The sequence below is a fragment of the Falco peregrinus genome, chromosome 3 (genome assembly GCF_023634155.1).
Source record: "Falco peregrinus isolate bFalPer1 chromosome 3, bFalPer1.pri, whole genome shotgun sequence".
In the NCBI taxonomy this organism is placed as follows: domain Eukaryota; kingdom Metazoa; phylum Chordata; class Aves; order Falconiformes; family Falconidae; genus Falco; species Falco peregrinus.
Window position 1 is genome coordinate 61134761 of NC_073723.1, and position 22880 is coordinate 61157640.

The 22880-nt window shown below is 37.3% G+C and overlaps 1 protein-coding gene across 9 annotated transcripts in view; it reads left to right on the top strand.

Annotated features, from left to right (window-relative positions):
• Window positions 1-22880, top strand: part of PTPRM (protein tyrosine phosphatase receptor type M) — a 482101-nt gene that overhangs the window by 311321 nt on the left and 147900 nt on the right. For 5 of the 9 annotated variants that reach the window (XM_055799828.1, XM_055799829.1, XM_055799832.1 and 2 more), the window contains one exon: window positions 12538-12670. In XM_055799828.1, coding sequence (XP_055655803.1) covers window positions 12538-12670 — 133 coding nt within the window. Of the gene's footprint in view, window positions 1-12537; window positions 12671-19735; window positions 19766-22880 lie in introns of all 9 variants that reach the window. The other 4 variants (XM_055799826.1, XM_055799827.1, XM_055799831.1 and 1 more) reach the window with 1 other exon arrangement.

The window sequence follows — 22880 nt, forward strand, 5'->3', positions numbered from 1 at the left end:
AATCATTTCAGAAAAGCCAGAGGTTCTGATCAGGGGTTCAGAACCTCCTCCCATTCAGTTCCTCTTACTCTGAACAGGTTGGGTTGGAGGCAGTAGGACCTTTGCAACTCTCCTGTGTAAAAAGGAAAGTAGGGAGGATGAACTGCACAGGGTCATACCAGCAGTTCTTCTCTGGCTGTTGATGCTTGTGGTTGGCCAAGGAGATATGGGTTCATCAGCCACCCTGGCACTGTATCACCAGGTGTTACAGACCTGGGACAGAACAGCTGGAGAAGATCCCATGACCTAGAAGAAAATATTAAATCTTTCCCTACACATTAGGAAGGACAAGTAGCCTAATTAGGTGTGTTTTGCACGGTAGAAGTTTGTCTTTTAGTCAGAGGAGTTAAAAAGTTGGTTGCCACAAAGTTAATAGTTAGTCATTGCAGGAGATGCATTACATCCCTCAAGTACACAACTGATTTGGAAATTTGAGTGTTCCAGTCCACAGCTGAGAGAAGAATATGATTCCAAGTGTCGGCATCAAATATCTCTTTCATAAAGAGAGAGGAACAAAATTTGACTTAAACCACTAAAGAGGACTCTGTTCAGTTCATCCCAGCTTGAAAAAGAATCTATTTGCTCAGTAATGTGTAATCTTAATGTAAGGATATCTGTGATGCTGTTTGAAGTTGGACTGGGGGAGAGGCACAATGAGACCTTGATCTCATTACAGAGAATGGAAACATAAAACCCAGTTATGAAACTAACAATATGAATGAACTGACCAGAATAAATTCTTAAGAAATTGAAGGAGTCTCTGCCATCTGTGTAGCACCAGTCAGTGTCACATCTAATCCAAAATATTTCAACATCAGCAGTCTAAAGAGAAGCAGAAAATGTAAAGCAAAGCAAAAATACCAGTAGGTAATTTTTACAGCATGGTAGTACGTCGTATAGTGTGTTATTTCATTTCTGTATTTAAAAAAAAAAAAAAAAAAAGAAAAGCCTCTGATTTTTACATTCAAAGCAGAACATGTTTTGCATGTACCACAATGACAAATTAAGGAGAGGCAAGGGAAGAGAGAGAAACTCAGAGATATAATTAGTAACTAAAAAAACCTGTGAATTTCAATGTTTCCCATCTGTAGTTATTGACTGTATTCATAAAATGCTAAGCAATTAGAATTTTAATTTGAAAGAAAATGTGGGACCAGTTGTGGGTAAAAGAACCTGTAGTTCTTAGGAACTGCAGTTCTCTGGTGTTTGTAACAGTGGAAAGTTTAACAAATGTTAAATTCAATATTACATGGATTACCTCTGTGTTAATGTATAAGTGAATGTTAAAATGTGTTATGGTTAAATAGAGTAGTACAGCAAAGAAGACAGTAGTACTGTCAAAAGACACAGAACATACTACCTTGGGCAAAATAGTGTTTCAGCAATTCACTCAGTTTAGATTCCTTGAAATAACTGAAATCTTAGTAAATATCTAAGCTGCGTTTGTCTACTTGGAGGAATAACTCAACACGTGCAAGCCATAACTGTAGTTATTGATGGCTTTTTAACACCTGCTTCTCCAGACATTATATTGAAATGTCTTTTTCTGCAGTAATGGTGTTTGACTGCAAGACCTAATGATTTTAGAGCTCTGGGAAAGGCATTCAAGTATATGTGTGTATTTTCATCTTTTTATTTCTCCAAAACTTTGAACTTTCATTTCCTTCTCTTTATCTGATTTTCCGTTATTGCTGACCACAAAGACTCCCATGCAAGTTAAAGCTGAGTCACAATCTTGCGTAGAAGGGAGTGGAAGTTGCCGTCTCACATAGTCTGAAGCTGACAAAAAGAGAAATACAGTACTTTCAGGTTCTGTTCGTCTTTTGAGTTCACATCAGAAGCACAAAAGGAAATGGGAAAAACGGTAACTTGTCATTGGTTAGAAGCAAAGTATTCATGATATCTTTTTGAAGCAAAATGGTTATATTTTGCACTTTCCAGTATGTTGTCACTGAATTTGACAGCTTCTGGTTATGAGTAAATGTGTCCATAATTAAAAGTGATATTAAAAGGACTGATGAGAAAAATGACCAAGGCATGCTTAATCAAATAGGACAGATGGGAGATTTTTGTGTAACCCCTAACAGCTACAGAAAATATATGAAAAATGAAATGTAAATCAGTGATAACCATTCAGAGGAGCCCTTTTCTATTCTTGTCCCTGTACTAGAATCTTGGTTTATCTAACATTGCTTCAGTTCGGACAGGTTTTTTATTGGCAGTACTGTAAATGCTTCTGAATTATGAACAAACGAATTTCTGTGCTGTGTTGACCCAGAGACAGATTTAGAATTCTGTGGAATTATTTTTCTTTCTTGTCCTGATTCTCCTTTCAAGTTCCTCTAGCCAACCTTCCTGCCCCAAAACAGTGTTGACTGTGAAAATGCTTTTTTAAAAAAAATTGTCTTTTCCCTGATTTTTATAAATTTATCAAAAATATATTTTACCTTTCTGCATGCATCATTGCATGTATAATTCCATTTATCTTTGAGCAGAATGAGCTATGTTATGCTTTCCTCCAAGAAAATAGGTAGGTAGTGAGTAATGATAAGTAAAATCTGAGAGTATGATTGTTTTTAAAGGATTTCTGAAGAACCTTTCATAACGGATACAATGTAGAGGGAGGCTGGTAGTGGAAATCACCAGGAATGTCAGCCTCATCTCTTGAGCCAGTGGCATCATAAGCCAAAAAATGCATGGATATACAAACCTACCAGTGGGATTCCTATCCTATATTGTCCTTCTGTCCCTGCCCTCGCTTCATCCTGCTGGCAAAGTAACCAGGTCTTCACTGACTTTCCATTTTGAACTGTTCATTATTGTTCCTGTAGTGAAGTCCTCAGTGGCAGCAAGATCAGAAGATAGTACCTCACTCCACTACTTCATACCCATAGCTTCAGGTTACTCAGTTCCCATGGTGGATGTGTTCCCTTGCATTCACAGGTGGAAAATAAAACAGTTTTATTTGTCCATGCCAAGAGCATCTAGTTCTGTAGCTGTTTCACCCTCAGTAGGTCAGCTCCAGAAATATTACTCTGATCTGAGTTCACATCTTCCCTGCCTGGTGGAGGCCAGCTGAGTACTAGAAAACCACATTTTACCTAACCTAAAGAGGGCAGAGCCCTCTTCAGGCTTCAAATCCACACCTCTCCTGTTTGCAGAAGATAGTTGAAATAAACTTTCAGGGATGTCTGGTATTTGACGTTCTGCAGTATAGTTTCAGAAGCAGATCTGGTGTTGAAAGCATGAGAGACAAACAGATCTCCTTCAGCAATAGGTGAAATTCAAAATGTCCTTGGGGAGGGTCATGATAAATTGTCCTCTGCTTCTGTAGGAGTGGCTAGAAAGTGGTGCTGACTCGCTTAAAAATGCATTACGTATGGACAGGATCAGTCTGGACTGACTGCTTTAATTTTCTTAGAGCTAATGTGAGAGTCACTTTTTTATTCTGAGTACTGTTGGCTTGAGGATATGTAGAAAACCATAAAATCAAACGTTTTAAGGCTAACAGCTCCCCTTGTTGTACATTATACTTCTAGGACTTCTTGTTCACTGAAGTCAGATTTGTAAGATGCTGTTGCACTTCCAGTGGCTACAAGTCAGACCTCTTGCACACAATGTAAGCTGGTACCAGCCCTGCATTTCAAAATACTGAGACACCTACAGTCCCAGCCCTTGTTGGTACTTAGTTCTTAAACCTCCTCATCTTTATTCAGTATGAGACCTACATGTATACAGCTAGTTTGATGCAAGTATGTTCTCATTGCTCCTCAGTCAACCTTCTCGATTCGAAATTTACATTTCATGAACTCATATTGACCTTTGTTGTGTTTGAGTAGTCAGAGGGCAGTTTGGTAAAGAAGCCTGATTTCTTCTTTCCATAGTAGTCAGGAGGATTTGATCTTTTATTTCAGTGGTGGGGTCTGTCTTTCAAATATGCTGCCCTGACCTTTCCCTTTGCTGATGCAGAGGTCTGTGGTGTGCACCATTATGGCTGCTTCTTTGGCCACACAGAGTGAGTACTTATAAATAAGTAACCAGACTTTTTTCTTCATAAAATAGCTAAAGTGCATGGGGGTACCCTTCAGGGCCATTTGACAGCTTAAGGGTCCAAAGGCTTTATATTTTTTTCCTTAGGAAATTACTTATTTCCAAGAAGGAGATAAGAGCCTTCAGAGTCTTCAGAAAAATCCAGTCTAAGAGGCCTGGATTAAAATCCCATTAAAAAATAGATTGTGATGAGATCAAAGATATGTTTCAAACTGGGAACTTTATTTGTTTTAGGTATGTTTTGTAAAGAATGTTATTATTCCTGACAACCAGAAACACAGATGTTTAACAAAAAAAGTCTTTTTGCTCACGTGCACCGACATGAATCATCCACCAGTGAGAGATGCAGTTCATTTAATAGTCAGTTAAATGAGTCATATTCATCAGTGAAGTAGTTCTTTGCATTTCTTTTCATGCAGTTTTGTTGCTTATATTTACATTTTTGTAAAGAATATCACAAACAAAATTAATAATTCATAATTATTGTTGCACAGTGGAGCCTTATTTTGATAGTCCCTTCTTAGCATAGGTCTTTTGACAAGGCTGTTTTTCCCTGCATTTAAAAAAAAAAAACCAAAACCCACAAAAAACCCATTACCAAATCAGGATGGATGTCTTATGGAAGTACAGAAGTCTTTTTTAGGAAAGGAAGAGCTGTACACAGCAGTATGTATTGTACCAATGATCATAAATTAAAGAGAAGATACTCCTCTGCTGAAATATAAGTGCTATTTTCCCTCTGTCCAAGACATTAAAAAAATAGATTTAGTAAGTGCTAACACATCATCGGAGAGAAAATCAGGATACATCGATTTCAGAACTTAAACGGCTCCTGTGCTCAGCAAAACAGAAAGAAAACCTAATCCCTGCCCTGTGTAAAAAGTAGTTTATACATGAGCATTTCCAAAAGAAGCCAGGAACAGAAAAAGAAAAATACTGTAAAAAGAGAAGTAAAGCAGACCATACTCTGAGGAATTTATAAAACTAATATATTCAAAGCATGGAGTAGAGAGAGAAAACTGAAAAAAAAATACTGATCAAAACCACCTTCTGTCACAAATTATACCCTGCCCAGCAACACCTCATAACTTCTACCATATGGACAAAAAAGCAGTGCAGTTTCAAAGGAGAACTAGGAACACGGATTTGAAAGCTAACAATGAGGAAGGGGAGGGAGAACTTTCTCCCTTAGCTGGAGTTCTACCAGGAGTAATAAAACAAAGACTTTGTTAGCAGAGTAGATGCTGGCTAGCAGATGAGGACTGAATGCCAGTCACTTACAGTATTAACAGACTAGCCAGGGTGGTAATTCATTTCATCTACAAATCTGTATGTGTTTTGGGTCTTCTCCAAGACAGTCACAAATCCTGACATCTGCACTGAACTTGAAGCTCAAATAAAAAGCATGTTGGACTGGTTTGTCTTCTCATAACACTAGTAATGCTGCTACAGACTTAAAAATGAGGGTACTCTTTTCTGCATTCGTGGGGGAGATAAGGGTAGAAATGCTGAGGCAACTTCTGGAGGAAACTGGACATTTTTTACTACTGCCCCATTCAGATGTATTTTGCAGTTTGTGACACAGGATTGGAATTCCTAAATCATTTGACATTTACAAGAAGGACCTACCTCTGTGGAGCACCTCTTTTCATACCAGTAGAACAGGCATATTTGTTTCCTTTCTTATTTTGTCACAGTCAATTTTATCCCAGCCCTTTACTTTTGGCACCTCTGCTTTTTCTATCTCTATGTTTATGAACCTTTATGTCATTTTTTTTTTCCTTTGGAACACCCTAACCTGCGTCTCATCCACAAAACCAGTACCCTGTCCCTCAAATCACTTTTGAAGATCTGTTTCTACTGTGTTATTAACTGGAAATGCTGAGTGATACCAGCTAGCTAAAAGAACGGGAAGGATGGAAGCGTTCATTGATTTGGGTATTGTAAATGCATTTTCTTAGGGGTATTTGCCTCCCTCTCCCACCTGCAGTTGCTACACCTGCCCGTTAAATCCTAGCTCAGCTACATAGTATGCTTTTAGTGGCAAAGATTGTTTAGCTGTGTGCTTGCACTTTTCTTAGCACAGTGGGGCTCCCAATCTGATTTAGAGCTTCTAGATCCTACTATCATACAACTAGTAGAGAGTAATGATGATAGTAGCCTTTGTAATCTGTGCTGTCCTTGGAGAGCATGGGCAGTCTTTGAAGCCAAGTTCTCTGATCTTTTCAGTCTGCTTACTTTGTGGCAGGAATTATAGGATCCTAGTGATAGTGAAGGGTGTTCCAAGGAAGCATCACACCTCTCTGCCTCTCTTCCGCCTTGTACCATTTTGGATGATTTCTTCCACAGAATCACAGTGCTACTCTCACACAGGGATAGAATGTTTCATTTTCCTGACTTGCTCTGTGCAATAAGTAGGTGCTGAGATGTGATAGCTGGATCACACTGCCTGCATAGAAAAATCATGGGATACTCACTAACACAACAAGTTAGTTAGTCTCAAGTTTGAATTGGAAACTAGGACAATCTGCACTAACTGTATTATTATTTTAAAGGCTTGTAAAGTTAGCCATCCATCACTGGACACTTGTGAACTTCTGGAGGAAACTGGACATTTTTTACTACTGCCCCATTCAGATGTATTTTGCAGTTTGTGACACAGGATTGGAATTCCTAAATCATTTGACATTTACAAGAAGGACCTACCTCTGTGGAGCACCTCTTTTCATACCAGTAGAACAGGCATATTTGTTTCCTTTCTTGTTTTGTCACAGTCAGTTTTATCCCAGTTAGAAAGGCTTGTGAGTGACTTATCAAGCGAGTACCTTTTAAGAGCTTTAAACTGCAGAATGCAAGTAAAAAAAGGCATCAGCTATGGCCATCCTTGAGTGGAAGAAATAAAATTGGACCAGTTGAATTAATTAAAGGAAGGAATTATTTGTTGGTTCAAATAGGAGAAGAAATGTCTTGATTTTTTAAGGATTGCTTTAGACAAAACAATCTATAGCTGATTTTTACTACTAACAGCTTTAATCTTATTCTCTTTTTTTCAAAGCATAACTAGAAACTCCTAGACTATTGAGCCAGGGTTATTTTATTAATCGTTCATTTCTATACAACGGTCAGTCATTTCTAACTACATTTTTTTTTGGAAGGGACTAATAAAGATTGAAAAGCAAGTCCAAACCTTGTTCATTTACAAAAAGAAAAGGAGGGAGAGTTTTTGCTCAGTTTGGTAGAGGTCCATTTCCTTTACTGAAGAACAATTTCATTGGTTTTGAAAAACAAAATACTTAAAAGAATGATATTTTGATTGGCTAGTTCTTTTAGTGGTTAGTCTTTGCTTCCATTTTAATAAGGAATATTTCTGCTTGAACTTCTCTATTTATAAACTACCTACAGGAGATTCTTGTTTAGGAATTTTGGGGGTTGGTCAATAACACAGCACTAGTGAGAAAGGAAAGGGAAATTTTCCACCCAAGGAAGTGGCAGAACCATTTTCCAAATATCACAAATTATTCCTATAATATTAATACCAGACCTGTATGTCTCTGATGAGAGCTAGAAATTCTTCAATGAAAGATATTTTTTTTGCCCAGTCTTCTAACCCGTGGTACAGAAATAGAAATTTCACTGCATGAAGTAATTTAAGAATTCATAGTATGGTAGACTCTAAATATTAGTGACTAGAATATAACTCAATTCTCAATCTGAAGAGGAGATAAGATACCACGAAGCTGCTGAGTAATCACTAAACTTTAAAGAAGGAGGTTCCAATATTAAGAAAAAGTTAATAGAATAGGTCTGAAAGTCAAAAATAAGTGAAATAAAATGTTTAGGTGTCTCATGGATACTACTTAAAAATATTATCACTGGATTTTGCAAAATACGGAACAAAATGTGACTCATAAATCAGGCCAGCTGAATGCCATTTTTTCTAATTGAAGAAAAAAAAGATGTTTCACATTTTAAATGCTGCTGTAGGGAAAGCCACAAAGAATTGGCAATAAATAAGTAAAAGGGAAATTGGAATCACTTAGATTAATTAGAAAAATAAACAACCAAGGGTGTGGAACCAAACAATGTTCCTGTCTTCCACCTTATTCAGTGCAGAAGCCTGTGGAAAAACTTTGCTGGGTTTTGTGGTACCTTGGGGTTTATCTATAAGTGTATCTCTTTTCAGTTCTGGCAGGAAGCACTCTAGTTTGTTCTCAGCAGGTTAGGACTTCCCAGAGTCATCACCGTAATCCTTTTTAAACTGGCTGGAAACATTTATCTGTAATTTCATTTTCTAAACATCTCCCTTAAGCTGTTTTGCACTCGCTGCTCTTCATTGACCTATTGCCTTTCTACAGCTGGACCACAGTATAGGTGTCAGTTTGGCCTTTATTATTCTAACTCCACTAGCCCAGACAGTCCTCAGCAAGAAAACAGAAGTGAGGTTATTGTGCAAAGTTTAAAGTCAGGCTTCTGTGAACAAAGGTAGAACCAAATGCTTAAAAGTAAAACAAATTAAAAAAAAAACCAAACAAGTAAGTCATTAGACCCAGTGTTGTGAGGAAAATGCAGTGAGCTTAGCTCAGCTGTTGTGAACAGTATGCAGTCTGTCATTAAAAACAGCTATTTTACTGGAGATACAGAACTCCACTAGTCTTGTAACTATGTATTTTTAAAGGCTCAAGGGTGATCAAGGAGATTAAAAATGACTATGTCAGAGAAACTGGTTGAAACGACAATAATAAATAGAATAAAATGCCAGAACTGTAATATAATGATACTATAGTGTATAGTTAACACAATTTCTGTGAAGAAAGATTATATTTCACTAAACTTTTTTAGTATGTGTCAGCGCAGCAGAGTAAGAGAGAAACCATGGCATCATTTTTTTAGACTTGCAATAATAATTTTCCAAATCTCTCTCAAAAACATACAAACAAAACTAAAAGCACAAATAGACATTGTGGTTTATCAAGTGGCAAAATGAATTTCAGACCTACTGCCCCTAGCTGCTTCAATTCTCTTACACGCAGTTCACCTTTCTCTCCATGGTGCCAGTGCAATTGCCTGTGAGGCTGTAGGTTAAAAGTCAGTTAAGAAGTAATTACGAGGTGAGTGACAAGTGTTATTCTGGATCAAAATTTACCTATCTGACAGAAACCAGAGAGGAGTAAACTGCCAGCGTTTATTGTAGCTAATGCACTTTAAGGTTTAATATTGTATGCTGTACATTACATCTATTAAATATGTGGAAGAGTCAGAGTTGGTGCAGCAGCTCTTAACTGTGATGTCAGGTGATGTGGGTTAGCAGAATTCACACAGGACTGTGAAGAATTTCAGCAGGACAAAAGCAAAATGAAGTAGTACCACCTCTAATTTCAGTCTTGGTAAATGCTGTGTAGTGTTCAGCAGATGTAAATTTGAATGACTTTTAACTCATAAAGCGTTCAAAATTGAACACTGCACTGAAGAAAGAGATGCAGGGTTCACTGTAAACAATACACCAGTGACCTGTTCAGTGTCTATCTGATGCTGAAATAAAGTCAAACAGAATGCTAAGGGGGACAAAGAATGGGGTAGAACACAACTATTTTGAAAAACCCTGTTGTAGAAAAACTGAGGTATGTTAAAGGACTAAACAGTATCAAATAAAATTAAGAAAGTTGATCTAGAATTTCTAATACTAAAAGGCTCAAGGGATGCTCAAGAAAAGTGAAAGGTGGCAAATTTGGTTTGTTTATCCAAGCGGATTTTGGAACCCGCAGACATCAGGAAAGGAACAACATTCTGTCAGGGAATGAATGAAATGCTGAATGGAACCAAAGGAGAGTTGAGATAATGCTAATATTTGGGTTTTCATAATAATTAGTGATAGGAGTTTTAAAAACTCATGTGAAACATGATGTTTCCAGTTTAAAACAATCTCTGTTATGAGTCAGGCTGAGTCCATGGTGGGCAGTTTTACCCTGTTTTTAACTCGGGGTAGCATTACATGCGCTTTTCTTAGGCAACGTGAGATGATCCCTCAACCAGATAATCAATAGATGATACAATATGGGAGTTTCAGTGTCCTGTTGGTAGGCTCTATATCTCTTCTTGTGTAGGCTTTCTTTGGAGAATTTGCAATAATGGTGGATTATTTCCCAGCTTGTACATGACTCACAAGAGGGTAATGCTTTGTGTCATTGAAAGCATTTCATGAAAGTTGTGCTCCATGATATGCAGAAAATGTGTGTGCTCTGAATATGATTTTGGTATTATCTTCTCTGCATAGTGTAAGTCTAACTAGTTCCACTGAAGTGAGCACCCTGTGCTGTCAGACATGACACTGAAATAAAACACATTGGATAGTTGAGAGTCCCATGTGAAAATGTAACAAGGCTGGCTTTACTTACTTTTAACGTTTAGCATTCATGATCCCAAAACTAGCACTGGAAGCCTTAATAAAAGGAATGAAACCATAAGGCAGAATTTGATTTTAAGAAGACATTATCAATGAATATACCAGTAGAGTGAGGTAGCCTGAAGGAGATAATGAAGAATAGACCAGTCTTAGAAATTACTTCTAAAAAGATCCTGCTTGTTCTTGACTTTACATTCTTCCCTGCTTGGGTTTTAGATTTAAAAGAGGACTGTGAAGTCCTTATCATGTCTTCTCATTTGCATTATACTTTATTCACTGTTCCCTGTTTGCCAAGTTCAACTCAACAGCTGCCTTTTGCATAGAGATGCTCTAGATATCTTCTAAATATCTGCTATAGTTGTGAGCGTCATCCAGATTACAGCAATACAGGGTTTAACAAAATTATTTATATATGACACAAGGAAAATAACATTAGAACTGTTTATAACATAATTTTTTGCATCTGCATTGACGAAAATAGTCATATTCTCTTACCTTTACTCACATGAAGTAAGAATTTTACTAATTCAGAATTGTATTTTGTATTAGCAATAGATTGTATTGCTGTCGAACTAGTATTCTGGTGGGACTAGGCACAGAGACAGGCAGCAGGTCATCATCTCTCACTTACCACTCACAAAAAGTACCGTGGCCAGAATTTTCCAAAGAACTTGGTTCCTGCAGTTAGCTATCAATATATTTTAATTAAAGGCTCTCACCTTTTCTGATAGCAGTATGAATTGCCAGATTTTCCTGACGTTCCTCCTGGTAAGGAGTTTTGAAGATGTAGGCCAAAAGTGTGACTGTGGGCACTCAGAAGTACTCACCATCTTAGAATATCCTGGTTACAACTGAGAAGAATTATTGGAAATGTTTGCATTGTACTTTTTAGAAAATATCTCTGCATGTAAATCAGTCAATAATTTGCTTTCTTTCTGAAAAAAAGGAAGTAAAGAAACAAGTAAATTATAATTGGTGCTTTTAAAATCCTCTGTGAAACCCAGACAGTGAAATAAGAATGCAATCTTAAAATATTATATTTTGCTTAGTCTTTACTCTTCCTTCTCCCTTCCCAAAAAAGCTACAGCAGGAAGGTGATCCATAAATCCCTGTGTCCACTTTATGGCATGGTGTCTCAAATGATGAATGCTGTCATGTTTTGATTAAAAAAAAAAATGGAACTCCATAAAAAAAATAAAATCAGTTTAGTGAATTGAATGTTACTTCCTTAAGATTTTTCATCCTGAACTCCTTTAGTAGACGAAATGGATATTTCATCAGACATGGGTTTGACGTTCCATCACATTATTCAGTAAACAGTACAAACGATGTTATTTTTTTAAAATGGAGAAGCTGGAAGAGCTAAGACAGTAGCTGCTGTAAGGCACTGGTTATCTCATTTAAACAGATATTAAATGTAGGTGCCAGTGGTGTGATCATCAGCTGCTTCCCACTTTGTGAATAAATTGCTTAGAAGGAGTCTTTTTGCCTACCAGATGTGACCTAGATTTAGATTTCCAAAGGCAAAAAAAAAAAGGCTATTGTGTAAAAAACAATTGTGGGTAAAATGCGTGGTAAATGAGCTTATCTCACTTCTCCAGGTGTTTAAGCTAATATGTTATGGAATTACAGCTTCATTTATGAAAAATAATTGAGGAAAATGTTCCAGCAAATCAAATTTGGATAAAGGCTTAGGATAGTTATTGTGCTGTTAGCAAGTTTCTAAATGGCAGAAAGAAAAGGGAGCCAGCACAGATAATAAAAATACAGAAATTTGTGAATCTGTAAAGAGGCTCTTATAAAAGGGTCAGGGCTGGCAGTGTTACCCCACCTGTGCTGTGGTCTTGCAAAATGTCATGGAAGAGTATGAAGAATTATATTCCTGTCAATGCATATGAAAGCACAATTTTTTTCTTAAAAGATCAAGCATTGATATCTGTTGGCCCTGGATAAGACTAATGGCATTGGTAGGTTAAATATATAAACACCAAAAGAATAACATCCTTATTCTTTTTCTCTCTCCTCTCTTCCTTTTACTGATTCCATAGGGGCTGCCACTCGAAAACCAGACCCAGAGCCTGAGAAGCAGACCGACCATACTGTCAAAATTGCTGGAGTCATTGCAGGCATCTTGCTGTTTGTCATCATATTTCTGGGCGTCGTGCTGGTAATGAAGAAAAGGTGAGCAATTAGTAGATGTCTTCTACGTACGTATTCATATCACAGCATCTCCTACAGCCGTTCTCAGTTTGATACTGGCAAAAGATAATCAGCCATCTTTGTGGCCTTTTCCACAGAGTTTAGGAAATACTGCTCCCTCCCAGCCCCACAGCTTTGTTGTGTTTTTATAATACCACAGGAGCTATTTCATCCCACAGCATTTTCTATGAATTAATGTTTGTGGCTTTGTTGTAGAAGAAAAAACCCTCAAGGTTAATAATTGTAGCCCTTTATGCATTAGTACTGTATGATGGATTGTAACAATAGAACAGTATCTCTATTCTGAAAGTGTGAGTCTCCACTCTATTTAACAAATCAGGTGAAAGTTACATGTAGTTTCATTCCTGAGTGTAGAAGAAATCCTCAAACAGAAACTAGAGCTAAGTTAATTTGTGCTGAGAATGGGGTCTATATTGTTCTGCTTAAACTTCATTCCCTGAAAACAAATGAAAATGTTACAATGGTGTTGAATGTTTCCAAATGCTGGTTCAACACACACACACACACACACACACACACATTGAGATTGTTTTGCTTTGGATATAATTTGAAAACTTCTACAGCATTAGAAGCGTAAGGCTTTTAAACCTGGTTGCCTTTCTCAATGCTGCAAAAGGAAAAATGTTAAAGGGAAAAATATCTCATAGCTAGGGAGGTGGCATGTGTAATAAAAAAGTCTGTGTGATCGTAGAAGCTAAGTCCAGATCGGGAGAAATTAATTAGCAAATAGATTTAAGGTTTTAGGTTGTATCCTGAGCAATGTGAGATTTGCAGCTGTGGAGGTGGGGCTGGGAATGTGTGAGAGCTGTGCAAAGGGGCTGAGTCACAAATTCTCCTTCCATGCCTTCTTACTGTCCCATAACCCCTCACCTCCTTGCCATTCACCCTGTATCATCCCCTTTTCTCCCTTTGAGAACAATTTTGGCCTGATTTTGCTCATCCAAGCAGTATGCAATTTAATTGTATGTTAACTAGCTTGGCAGGTCTGAGATAGTCCAAACCACTGAGCTGCCTGAAATTCTTCCAGAATTTGAACGGGGGAGGTGCAGAGCTAAGGAGGCAGCTGTCTGACAGTGCCTCGGGGCAGGCAACAGAAGTAGCTGCTTTTCACTCTCCTTGAAGACAGAAACAGCGCCATGAGTTAGAAGGGCTCTATGCGGAGAAAGGTGAGCTGTGGCCAGGGCTGAGGGCTAGGTCACGGCAAGAGGTAGGTAGGTAAAGCAGTCAAAAGCTGCTGTACAGAAGAGATTGAAACTTAAGCCCCAGGGTAGGTCTGGCTGGGGCAATGAAATTGACCCAGTAATGAAATCTTCTCAATAAAGTAGGGTGTTAGCAGAGTTAAAATCTGTTCTGACTTTGCAGTACTTTTTTCTTCCCACTTCTGATTTCTTGCATCATTCATACCTTCAATTTTAACAGTTGAACTCCCAAACTCCTCCCTAGGGCCAGACACAGCACTTGGCGGGCAGGGAGGAAGGCTTCTCACATTGTCTGGCCAATCCTTCTTCACACAATTCCTGACTGGCATTCATCGCTCTCTCTTTTTTAGTTCTGAGCCTCTCCTTAAGCATTTGCACCAGAGAGAGAATATATTCACCCAAAGGAGACAAGTTCTTCTTAGTCTGGAAGGGAGAGCATTGCAAAATGATCCAAGTAGTTTGAAAGTAAATAAGGTGTCAGGGTCTCCAGCTAAATGGATGCTATACGAGCTCTTGATTCATTCTCTAGGGAAGAGCTCTTTGATAATCTAATTATTAGAGGCAGGAAGGCTCGAATCCGAAGCGTTTGCATGTTAATGCAGAAGGATACTTGATTCCTTCTGTCTACCACAGCACAGTAATTATTATTCATTGTAATTCTGTTGTTAGAAGAAAAGTGCATTATGTGAGCTTCTTTGGGGTTTGGAATAAATCTGCTTGTGACAGAGATGAAACTATTGAAAGTACAAGTCCAGGAACCCTGTTACAAAATACATACAATTTCATTGTTTAGTACAGAAAGATACCAATAACTTAAACATATTCCAGAATGATGCTGCAGCCTTGAACAAAACAAACTGAAATGAGTTGGAGTGAATATTAAAAAGTAAGAATGGTTTATCTGTGTAAAGGATGTGACTAGGTTTTAATGAGAGTTTCGGGAGGTAGGTATATTGTGTCCCAGACCTCTAAAGCAGATGCTGTAGCATAGAAGGTCTTGAATACAATTACACTCATGACTTAAGCAAAAGATGAACCAATTATTCAAAAGATTGTTATTGGTGCATTAATTCGCTATGCTGCTAAGAACTCCTATGGTTTCACCTTGGTTCAGTTACTACGTATACATTATGCATTGGAAGAAAATGTATAAATCATTCTGCAAGCTTAGCATAACTGTAGTGGTTTTCCAGTTTTATGATACTTTAGGTGCTACTTCGTGAAACAGTCTTATCAAGCTAGCATGTCATTTGACTACTACACTTGATCATTTTATTTCATTTACTTTATTGGGAGTTTTACTGGAGTAAAGATCTGAGTGAAAAATAAAATAGCACCTTATAATTCAGTGGCACCTTTGTGCTGAGAACCACTTCCCTCTCTGCACTGTTATGTGCACACTCTGGGTTGCAGTGCTAGGTTTCACTGTGCTGAGTCTACGTGCTCTGAAACTTAGCTTGCTTGGAGCTGGCTACAGCAATATCCCATTCACTCCCCACTCTCTCAAGGCATATTCCAAGGCATATACTGTCTGTTGTTCATTCTTTCATGAAAATGGGTTCTTGGTGACTTGATCCCCAGATCTCACTGGTAGATAAGATTCACTGTGTCTCTGGGGCTTCACAGCGCTTAACGGACTAATTTCAAACCATTGCTTTCCATTGTCAAGAGATTTGGAAAGTGGTTTTACTGCATGTGATAACCATGACTTTGTCCAACATGTTCCTTTAATAGCCACCTCATTTCACCCAGCAACCATTCTTTGCTTGGTTGGTGCCAGGCACCACAGATTGTCACAGATCAGCCTCTTTGACTTTTAATTCAGTAGGCAAGCAGACAAGGCCAACATTCAAAGCAGTTTTTGGGGCAGCAGACATGCTTTGGATATGGCCACTATCAAAGCAGTAGGCAGAAAAGTTCCGCAAATATCAATAGTCATTAGGCATGATTATTAATTTCACTATATAGTGGTTGTCTGAAGTAGTTATGTTATAAACTGGGTCACAGAGACAATAGCCTAACTGTTCAGTGTATGGTTGGGGCAGGAACGTCATGGACACCAAAACATTTTCTATGTGGACACTCAGTCTTTGACTAAAGTAAACCAGATTTGTATGCTTGTCACCTGGGTCAGGGGAAGACTGTTAGTCCTTTCTTGTTTTTCTACCCACTTGGTTGTTCAGAGTTCTTTATCTGTTGTGCTGTATCTTTTCATTATCTATTCACAACATTGCTGCATAAAGATGTTATGTAAAGTAGATGAGGAACATGCAAGTTCTTCCTAATACCGATATGGTCATATCAATGTGATTATTCTTCTCTGTGAAGTCAGAATAATGCCATTAGGCTTTCCTCTGCTCAGCTTGCTCTGAATCTCTCACATAACTTTCCCACAAAGCCAGTGGAAATCAATACATGTGTTTCCACGATATTATTCCACAATGAAGTGGATTTTGAGTCTGATCCTGAATATTAAATCCCAGGCAAGACCCTTGATCTCTGCCAGTCTTTGACATACCTGCATAGGACTTTATAAAAAATATTTTTTAAAAAAGAAAAAATGCAGCAAGTTCACCTTTTGGTCAACTTAAAGTAGAGCAGTGAAAAGGAGAGAACTGTACCCACAACCTTTGGAAAAGCAATGGCAATTAAATCAAGACTTGGAAAAATCAGAACCTTGCTGCTTTATTCTTTTCTCTTTTCCCCTTTTTTTGTGTTTGTGTTTGTTTTGTTTTCTTTTCTATTTTGTTTCAGCTAAGTTTAAAACATATGCAGAAGTTGAGAAATTATATTTATTGGTCCAAGGTTTGCTTAAAACTTTATATGTCTTTGGGGCAGCTCTTTCTTTTGGGGCTACCATCTTGCTGCTGTAGTGGGAGTGCAGCAAGGAAGCAGTTATTAAAATTTAATTACATTGGCTTCTGCTTCAGTTGTAGAATGGAGTTTTTCTGATCATTGCATTTCTCCATAAAAAAGGTTATTTTCTTTTGCCTATCTTTAGTTTCTGTTTTCAGCTGTCTCTATGCATGAGTGTTCCAGTAGTTTCCAACATATGTAATTGTGGCATCTGTTCAACTTAGAGACCCTGGGTTTTGGCAGTGAAAAAGAAAGGCTTTTGCACTCGGTGGAGCTGGGCTGGGAATGCACTGGTCCCATTACCTGGTAGCAAATCAGGCTGTTCAGTTATACACCTTTGCCAACAATTTGCCAGTAGTTAGGATATAAATTGGGGATAATAGAGCTGAAGGAAAACTGCATTTTTCTCCCAGTGCTACCCCTGAACCTTGTTTTTCCCTCTAGGCCAACTACAAAAGAGAGACGATGAAAGAAATCACTGTGGTAATGACACAGTTCCAGAAGTTTTCCGTTCTAGTAGGATAATCCTCCTGTGGCCAGCTGCATTGGTTTTGACGAATTTTATAGCAGGGCCTTATTCTACAAGTGATGTTTATGAAATTTATTTATGCCTTCACTCCTGAAGGATTTAAAAGTGCTTTATATTATCACTATACACAGAAACAGTTTATTGACATAAAATAACCTCTCTGGTGGGAAGTGACTGAAGAGCCATGCATAGAAGAAAATGTCGCCAAGGTTGGCAAAAACCTGTGGGTGACTCTCTTTAACAGGAAAAGACACTTCATACATAGAGTGTGTTTGTATACCTTTTGTAGGAAGTAAAACAGAACTTGTCTGTATTTCTTAAAAAAAGCTAAATCTTTTCAATTATGAATGCTGCTTTTGCAAGTTGCCTGAGGACTTGCAAGTCTAAAACAGTCTGTTTCTGTAGGGTTTTAATATATTCTTTTTACCTGTTTTTTTCCAGTGTCTGGTATTCTTGAGAATCAAAACCCACAGTGCTCTTTTTCAAGGACTCTCATATGGAAAATCTCACAACTGTAACAATATAAAAATAACTGGAGCTTGAGACTTATTTTTTCTCATCTCATACAAATTTTTAATGGGACATTTACACACATTAAAGCTCCTGGATTTTGAGCGTTTTTTTCAGAAGGAATAATTTATCTCTATAACATATTTGGCAGAATTCTGCATATAACTACCAGCAGTGCTTCACTGATTAATTGTATTTATTGTTGTTTCTCAAATTATTATACATCTTTTAGAAGTATGGGAACATTTGTACTACTTACATTAAGTCACTGTCATGACAACATATGGCAAGAAATAGGGTTGGCAGTGTCATGAGATTCTAGATGGAAGTGAGAGAATAAGTAATTCTGAAAAGAAGGGCAGGGGGAGATATCATTATGACTGAACCAGAAAAAAACCCTTGCTAATAGAGCAGGCAAGTTGATCTGCTTTGATAGGACCTGTTCCTATGCACCTTACTGAAGGCAGTGGAATGTGTGCTGGTGGAAGAAGTGTGTAACTGTTTTGCAGCTTTCCTCTCGCTCTATTCTTAGATATCTTTTAAAACTCAACATTAACAGGTGTACATTTGTGCAGATGTTCCACGTGATTAAATATTCAGTATCTAGCCTCTTGTGTTTGAACAACACTGTTTGCATCAGAAAAATGGGAATAAAAACTGGGAAATATTTCTAACGGCATCTTCACACAAAAGAAGATGAGAGAGAAAATTTGATGAAAGCCTAGTTTTCAAAGGGGTGCCTGAAGCATGTAGCTAGAGGCAAGTTAACGTTAGTTATAGTCCTTTGCAAGGCCTGTTTACATGTTTCCTCTGTAGTCAGAGAGCTATATGCATGTGCCGTAAAAATTACAAATGCCTACATGGTTCCTTTCAGTCTTTTATCTTACCAGCATGGGAATGCTACTTGACATTATGCTCAGAGATGTTTTAAGATGTCCAGCCTCTTTTTAATTCCGTCAACATATGGAAATAATTTAGGTTGGAGCTTGCCTATTTTGGAGAGTTGCATTCCTGCCTGCAGTGGGCTCATAACTGAGGGAGGGAGAGACGCAAAGCAAAAGAGCATAGCTGGAGGGCTTCTGTACTTCGTGCTCATGCAGAACATGTCTGGGTGGAGGATCTGGCTGTGCAAGAGGTGATGCAGAAAAGACTGACTGGGTCCATATTTCTTAAGGTGACGGTGCTAGGTCTCCAACTTGTTCTTTGTGACATTCACGTGGGCAGAAATAACAGGAATACAGGATCAGTTCTTATTTTTTACTCTGCCATATGGGGAAATACCACCAAAATAATTTTAGCCAGCAATGATAGCATTTTTGTTTGCGTGGCAAGTATTTTTTTCTTCAGAGTTTAATTGGTTATTAGAAAAGCTGTGATCATTGATTTTTCCCCTCTGGCAACAAGTTCTGCTTGTCAATGGCAGAACTGATTTCTTTAAGTAAAGAAAGGGATATTCAAAGATTCTACAGTACTGTGACAGGAAGATAAGCTACTTAATACATGTTCTGAAATTCTGCATTGTTAAACTTTAACATATGTTAGAAGTTCCATATCCTTATTCCTAATGCAGTTGACCTGTAATTGGAGGTGTTATATCACTTTAATTGGAAGTGTTTGTGTGTGTAGTATGTGCAGAAATAAATATACATTAACTATCTAACATTACATAGATAGTAGGTATACTTTAAGGGGATTTAACAGTTGGAGATGTATTATATATTGTATTGCTTAAAGTTTTATGGAGATTAGATATGTCATCTGTCTGTTCCAGACATGCATGATATGCCCAGATATGCATTCTTGCTACCTTTCATTTGTGTCACCAGTTCTGGTCTCAGTTTCATCTTGATTTTTCATACATTAATATTTGGCTTTTCTTTCCTTCCATTTCATCTTTTCCACCACTGCCTAATCCTTCCACCATCATGGCAGAAGAAGCTATCACTCCTACACTTACTACCTGTAAGTAACTTCTTTGTCATCAGAGACACACTTTCTGCCATGTTGTTCCATGCGTAACTAGTGAATGCTAATATTGGGAGCTCCTTTATAAAAACAAACTTTGTAAAATACAAAATATTTAGCATTATAGCTGTTTCTTATGCCTCATACTGTGCATTAGAGTCCTTTGAATAGTTATCTAATAAATTTTCTTATTTGAAAAGTAGGAGGTACTAATATGACTGCCATGCCTATGAGACATTTTTATGCCTAAGTATCTATTTTTAGAATTTATTTAGTGATTTCTTTCTCATTTGTTCTGTTGAAAATATAGCATTGGTTAGACATGTACAAGCATTTCTGTTTGTTGCTGTGTACATATTACTACTTTTTTCATGAATAATGATCATGCATAAACTTCATGAGTTACCATTACTGGAGTGAATTTCAAAGGAAAGAGCACTAAAAAATAAGGGCAAGATGAAGCATAACTTTCTGTAAGTAATAACTTTTCATTTTGGTGCAGTCCTTAGTAATACCATTATATGATTCTTTATTTACCCAAAGCCTTTGTTTCATTCCCTGCTGTCAGCAGGTGATGAATGAGAAGGGTTCCTCTGTGAATTTAGCAAATCCCTTTCTGAGGCTATTCACCTTTTCTCACTTTCCAGGTACAAGGAGTATATGATAGTTTTTGGATTATCAAAATATTAGGGGCCTTACTTAGTCATTAAATGAAATGCATTGAAGCTTGTTTAATCTTGATGGCCCGCAGCAAAAATCAGATGTCCAGTAGATAACTGTCTTCTTTAAAGCTCAGGTTTAAAAGTCATGGGAAACTAGGAGATATTTTTATATAGTTACAGAACATGGGGCGTTTCTTGCATGAGACAGATTGTAGTACTGGTTTTCAGGTACATATAGTAGCAGGATGCTCTTGAAAGGAACACATTTCAGTAATGTTTTTATTGAAGTGCAATATGAAGTTGCTCATGATCCTTTTTAGTTGCTCTTCAAACTTTCTAAATAAATATGTTTTCAATTAATATTTTGAAAAAGTATTAAACATTTATAAAATTTATGGAAAAATTAGTAAATGTTTTCTAACGAAAACTTGGCAAGCAGAACCATGCTTCAAATGAAGTAAATCAACTAAAATTTAAATCTCTTAGTTGAAACTCCCTAAGACTTCTGAATATATTGAAACTGCTCATTTACTTGGTAATTCAGATTTCATATTACATTATTTGACACTTTACATATAGTGCATTTTTTTAAACTGTTCTTTAAAGTACTGTACTAATGTGAAGGTCAGAAAAAAATATTGTTTCCATAGACATGGTATTTCAAAATTTGTTTCTGTTCCCAAGATGAGAAAACCATATTTTCCATTAAGTAGGCCTTCAGAAAAAAATTCAGTTTAGGACCATTTAAATGTTGTTTTTAAAATGTCAAAAGAGTATGATATAGTAAGTCAAACAGTATGTTGTTGCCTTAATAAGTAAATACATTTAAATTCATATTGTAATATGATCCATGTCTCAATGCTAAGTCATGAAACAAAATTAAAATGAATGGAACACAAAATGAAACCCTGTTTCAGTATTCAAAGGAATTGGATTATAACTTTTTTTCTTTTCCACTGACAATGGAAAATATGTGAACTGAAATGTTCCTGTTAGTTTTACAAACAAGTTTTGTCTCCAGGTTTGCTATCATAGAGACTGTTAATAGTGGATATTCTAGGGCTTCACTTGATTACACAGAATACGCTCGCAGTGGCTTCAAGATTTGTCTTTTTGTTGGTGCAATACAAATTCAGTAACTTCGGAGTCTGAGTACATTAACTCTTCCAAAAGAAATTGTGTGATCTTGACCTTGTACTGTTTTGCTCCTTGTCTGGCAAAAGAAGGGAAGGAAGAGCCCTGAAAAGAGCAGACATGATCGTCTGCCAATAGCATGAAATATTTTGGACCAAATTCTCCACCTGTTTACGCACTATGCAATTTCACTGAAATTGATGGAAATCTTAGATGAATGCAGAATTCATTACAGTTTTATTTTTGGTGGAGGAAGTTGGTACGGATTATAAGATGTTCTATATTTTGAGAAATATAATTTGAAGTACTCTGCCATTGCTAATTTACCACTTCTATACTCAGTATCACATTCAAATTTACTGATTAGTCATTGTAAATGCAAGCTGTAACATCCAAGCGAGCATCTATGCACTGAAATAGTTACTATTGTCTTGTGTGCTGCTTTCCGTATGTGCTGTGGGCTCCTTTTCCCTACTAGACTGCAATCTCTGCCACTTCTAGATCCATCCTAAATTAAAATTAAAAAAGAAAAAATTGGCAGATGCCTAGAGCTGCTGATGAATCATCAGAGGTGGACCTACAGCTGTGCATATTTGGCAGAGAATTATTTCCATTTTGTCTTGTGTTTACTAGTTAGCAAGTCAAGAGATGTTACAGAAAAGAAGTTGAGTACTGCTATTGAGAATTACACTTTTTAATGGGCTTAAGTGCCTCTGCCAGCGTCTTTCCTCCCACTCTTGCATTCCAGAGAACTAGTGCATTTTCTACCTTTCACCTCAGTCAGGCAGCAAATCTATTTTTCTGTTTCTTGTTTGTGGGGTTTTTTTTGGTCTGGCCATAGTTAGTCCTGTATGAATTCTTTTGTTCTTAAGATTAGAGTGAATTTAATAGTGCTCATTAACTCTGCATCAGGTTTTTTGACTTTGCAGTCAATTCCAAGTGGGAAAAAAGAAGAACGAAGATGGTGTCGTTAGTGACACTTGTAATGACTGGTGTTCTCAGCATGGCTGGTGCTGGCATGACTGGTTTTTCCTGACACATTTTCTGATGGGCAAAACCCCTGAGAAATTGGCCAGAGAAGGAAAAGTATATTAGTAGTTTATTGTGTAATTACAGTTAAATGAACTAGACATGCCTGTTGTTCAGGTAATAATGAGTGCCACTGTGCTGACCGATGGCCGTTAACTTTTATATTTGAGATTTTCATTTTGATAAAGATTCTTCCCTTGGAGGTCATTAATCATTACTCAGGAGCTAATGCAAATTCAAGCACCAGACAAACAAAATGAGTGCTTGGATCATCTGAATTTGCTAGA